The 5000-nt window shown below is 52.0% G+C and overlaps 1 protein-coding gene across 1 annotated transcript in view; it reads right to left on the bottom strand.

Annotated features, from left to right (window-relative positions):
• Positions 1-4079: 4079 nt before the first annotated feature.
• LOC308156343 (transmembrane protein 132C) overlaps positions 4080-5000 on the bottom strand; it is a gene marked incomplete at both ends in the record, with an annotated part of 66147 nt that continues 65226 nt past the window's right edge. Inside the window, 2 exons of the mRNA XM_080529681.1 lie at positions 4080-4437; positions 4480-5000. The exon at positions 4480-5000 is cut by the window's right edge and continues 285 nt beyond it. Of these exons, the coding sequence (XP_080385807.1) occupies positions 4080-4437; positions 4480-5000 (879 nt within the window). The remainder of the gene's footprint in view (positions 4438-4479) is intronic.

Here is a 5000-nt window from a genome sequence, read left to right as displayed (position 1 = left end):
TGCGTTATTGCAATATTTTGGTTCGAGTAGCGAGTGTCTCATTGATTTTCAACAACGTTGAAATGTATGTACATTCTTCAGAATAAAAGTCAAGAACAATTTGATCGGTTGCCGACTTGTTCCCGGGTTTCAACAGCTGCCGTCACAAATCCTTGGAATGACAACATCCCAACCGGCTGCTAAGGATGGTGGATGCTGGTTTAGTATGTTTCCCTCAGAATACATATTTTCATACGGTCTGTCGTGTAATCATCTCTCTTCAGCGTCTGGCTCTCTCACCTCTCCAGGGTCAGTAACCCTGGTCTGGCTCTCTCTCTCCAGGGTCGGTAACCCTGGTCTGGCTCTCTCTCTCTCTCTCTATAGGGTCAGTAACCCTGGTCTGGCTCTCTCTCTCTCTATAGGGTCAGTAACCCTGGTCTGGCTCTCTCTCTCTCTCTCCAGGGTCAATAACCCTGGTCTGTCTCCCTCCCCCTGGTCTGGCTCTCTCCCTCTCCAGGGTCAATAACCCTGGTCTGTCTCCCTCCCCCTGGTCTGTCTCTCTCTCTCTCCAGGGTCGGTAACCCTGGTCTGGCTCTCTCTCCTTCTCCAGGGTCGGTAACCCTGGTCTGGCTCTCTCTCTCTCCAGGGTCGGTAACCCTGGTCTGTCTCTCTCTCTCTCCAGGGTCGGTAACCCTGGTCTGTCTCTCTCCTTCTCCAGGGTTAGTAACCCTGGTCTCTCTCTCTCCTTCTCCAGGGTCAGTAACCTTGGTCTGTCTCTCTCTCTCTCCATGGTCAGTAACCCTGGTCTGGCTCTCTCCCTCTCCCTCTATAGGGTCAGTAACCCTGGTCTGACTCTCTCTCTCTCCAGGGTCAGTAACCCTGGTCTGGCTCTCTCTCTCTCCAGGGTGGGTAACCCTGGTCTGTCTCTCTCTCTCTCTATAGGGTCGGTAACCCTGGTCTGGCTCTCTCTCTCTCTCCAGGGTCGGTAACCCTGGTCTGGCTCTCTCTCTCTCTCTCTCTATAGGGTCAGTAACCCTGGTCTGGCTCTCTCTCTCTCTATAGGGTCAGTAACCCTGGTCTGTCTCTCTCTCTCTCTCCAGGGTCAGTAACCCTGGTCTGGCTCTCTCTCTCTCTCCAGGGTCGGTAACCCTGGTCTGGCTCTCTCTCTCTCTCTCTATAGGGTCAGTAACCCTGGTCTGGCTCTCTCTCTCTCTCCAGGGTCAGTAACCCTGGTCTGACTCTCTCTCTCTCTCCAGGGTCAGTAACCCTGGTCTGACTCTCTCTCTCTCCAGGGTCGGTAACCCTGGTCTGTCTCTCTCTCCAGGGTCGGTAACCCTGGTCTGTCTCTCTCTCCCTCTATAGGGTCAGTAACCCTGGTCTAGCTCTCTCTCTCTCTCCAGGGTCGGTAACCCTGGTCTGTCTCTCTCTCCCTCTATAGGGTCAGTAACCCTGGACTGGCTCTGCCGGTAACCCTGGTTTGGCTCTCTCTCTCCTTCTCCGGGGCCAGTAATCCTGGTCGAGTGGCCGGAGCCTTTCCCCTCCACAGGTTCTGAGGGGAGTGCTTAATTAGAGGCCGCATTGACATCTGGGGTTGCTAAACGACTACGATAATTTAGTTTGAAAGGCCGCATAGAGAATGTCACATTAACATGTAATAAAACTCATCCCGGTAATCATTAATTAGCCTGCCCTTTCACAAAGACGAGTGTGTACGGTTATCCAGGGGGAGAGACACTAATTGCCTGGGAGCAGTACCAACAGCCTTTTAATGTACTGGTGCACTAGAGCTGGAGAGGGAGAGAGAGAGAGAGAGAGGGAGAGAAAGAGAATGAGATATTGTGTTCTGTAGAAGAGGAAAAGCCATGACGGCTGTGGCCCATTAGTACTTCAGCCTCTCAATGTGAGTGTTACAAGTAGGTTTTATTTTAGCTCATTATCAGCCACAGCGTGGCCTCGGTTGGAGTGGATTCATGTTCGAAAGAAGAACAAAATACATTGTTAAATATTATTAGCGAACCGCACGTATTGTGTATATGGTTGAAAGCTGTGGTTTGAATAAAGCATGTTCTAGTGAAGAATACGGAGGGAGGGAGGGAAGGAAGGAGGGAGGGAGGGAGGGAGGGAGGGAGGGAGACAGACATGGGATGTGAGTTATATTTCCGTTGCTTACTTCCTGGCAGACGCACAGAGCCCGTCAAAGCTTGGACAGGAGGCCCGTTCCAAAGTGTGACAGAACCAGCGCCAGTGTGCTTAGCAAGCGGCCGCATCTGGTCCCTTCCGGGTCCAGAACGACTCAAACGACTCAAAATGACTCAAACGACTCAAAATGACTCAAACAAGAAACAGGAAGGGAGAGGTGTCACCGTTAGGTTTAATCAATCTGGGAGCCATTGTGAAAAACCAGGGAGAAATGGAGACACACACACACACACACACACACACAGTTCACACACATACTATCCCAATGGTATACTGATCTGCACCAGTCAATCCAACCAAGCACCGTAGGGCAATATGGCTCTCTGTGTGAGTGATGTCGCCGTGACAGAAAAAGTGTTTTTCAAGACTTATTCGTGTTGTTGAAATCATCAGTGCTGGTTATGATCAACAAAGCAGATCCAAACTGAGGGGGGTTTAAAAAAAACAACAACTAAATAATATCAAATATATCATAAGACAAGAATTGACACTAACCTAGAATTACATTTAAGGGTTGAACTGGTGACGTTAGCAGTGTGAAACTGTGTTTAACTCGGGGGGGTTGCAAACAGTCAAGGGAATGTGAGAAACCATGGTGACGACAACAGAAGAAGAAGAAGAAGAAGAAGAAGAAGAAGGAGAAGGAGAAGGAGAAGGAGAAGGAGAAGGAGAAGGAGAAGGAGAAGGAGAAGGAGAAGGAGAAGGAGAAGGAGAAGGAGAAGAAGAAGAAGAAGTAGTGTAGTAGAAGAAGAAGAAGAAGAACAACAACAACAACAACAACAAAGGACAGATGAGGACTCCGGAGATGTCTCCTATTAATAGTGAGATGAAGAGCAACACCACAGGACCTGCTGCTCAACTACACCATAACTGTCAGGCCTCAGAAGAGGAGGCGTCTGATGGATGATGTCATAGAGGAGAGTCTGATGGATGATGTCATAGGGAAGAGTCTGATGGATGATGTCATAGGGGAGAGTCTGATGGATGATGTCATAGGGGAGAGTCTGATGGATGATCTCATAGGGGAGAGTCTGATGGATGATGTCATAGAGGAGAGTCTGATGGATGATGTCATAGAGGAGAGTCTGCAGTATGTACATTTAGATCTGGTGGAACACTCTGGAGGAGGATTGACACACATCTCATTTTCAGGAACATGCATGAAAAGGTGGTTGTTAGGAGAAGAAAAAAAGGATGAAAAGAAAGAGGAGGAGAGAAAGAGGAGAACAGAAAGGCAGAGTAAAGTAAAAAAAAAAAAAAAAAATGTAGAAAAATACAGAACACTTTACAGAAATGTCATCAACACCTCCGCAAACCACCCGCTCGCTGTGCACTTTATTTACAACTTTACAACGTTTTTTCTGTGTAGAATTTAAACTGTAATTGCTTAAAGATGTGAAAGAGCATACCTCTAGAAAAAAAAGCAACAATTGCCACGCACATACGGAGAACGATAATCAGGATTTAGAGAGCAGTACGTGATTCGACAATGAAATAAGCTTCTCTGTAATTAAAGACAAGGACCAGACATCTCATTTAATTAACATTTCAGTCATTCAAGTTCATCATCGGCCGCAAACTCAAAGTGGCGTCATGGTGATTTCAGTTTTTGTGGTCAGTTTTTTTTATCCTCGACCCTTTATGACAGTTGCCATGGAAACAACACTTGTGGCACGCAAAAAAAAGGTTCCCTCTCGCTGTCATGGTGAGGTACAGTTTCAGTCGCTCCAGTTTCAGCACCATAACCCCCCCTCTCCCCTCTCCCCTCGTCTCCCTCCTCCCTCCACACTCCCCCCCTCTCTCCCCCCCTCCAACCCCCTCACTCCCTCCTTACTCTGAAGGCATTCGGGTGAGTTACTCTTGATGTGTCCGCAAAAAAAATATCCACACTTATCCGACCTCTACGCAATGTTCTTAGTCGCATTCTCGTTTAGCCTCTCCATGTAGTTCCGGAGGTCCTGCGAGTCGCCCAGCTCGATGTCCGGACACACCCACTTAATGTCACTGGTCTGGCCCAGGGCCAGCGGGCTGAGGCCGGGGCAGCCGTTGCTGGTCTTGATGTTGGCGAAGGTGGTGAACTTCACCCTCTTCCTCTTGGTGGTGGGCGAGTTGAGCGACTCGCTCCTGTGCTCCCTCCCTCCTCCTCCTCCTCCTACTCCTCCTCCTATTCCGCCCGGGCAGCCTCCGCACGGAGCTCCACCTCCCCCTCCTCCTCCTCCGCCCTTCCCGTTGAGCAGCTGGCTGCCCTCCTCCAGAGTGCTCCCCAGAGTGAGACCCAGGCCCAGGCCCAGGCCCACCAGCTCCTCCTGCTGCTGCTGCTGCTGCTGCAGACACAGGCCCTGGGGCCCGTCCAGGAGCCCGGCCTCGTGGCCCAGCCACACCCAGTCGTGGGCGTGGGGCATGGCCTCGGGCTCCGGGGCCTCCAGGGGGAGCTGCTTGCTGCGGTACTTGAGGGCGTAGGAGATGCAGTTGATGAGGAACACCAGGATGGCCAGGCAGAAGACGCCCAGCAGGGCGTACATGCCGATCTCCAGGTCCGTCAGGCCGCGGCGCGACGCCAGTAGGTCCTCCTCCGTGCTCCGCCCCCGGGGAAGCTCCGCCGCCGCCGGGAACTCCGCCGCGCCGGGGGGGGGGACGCCTCCGCCGTTGACCGAGATCCGCCCTCCGCTCGGCCTCCCCGGGACGGGCGCCTTGACCGTGGTGGCCCCCCGGTTCATGATCCCGGCCTCCATGTCGGAGATGGAGCCCCCGTAGTAAGGGGAGTCCGGCCGCGTCCTGCGGTCCCCCGGGCGGTGGTACGGCGGCGGCGGCTCCTCGGAGCG

The sequence above is a fragment of the Nansenia antarctica genome (genome assembly GCF_963989245.1).
Source record: "Nansenia antarctica genome assembly, chromosome: 4".
NCBI lineage: Eukaryota > Metazoa > Chordata > Actinopteri > Argentiniformes > Microstomatidae > Nansenia > Nansenia antarctica.
The sequence above is the reverse complement of the archived record's forward strand: the minus strand, read 5'-3'. Positions and strand labels throughout refer to the sequence as shown.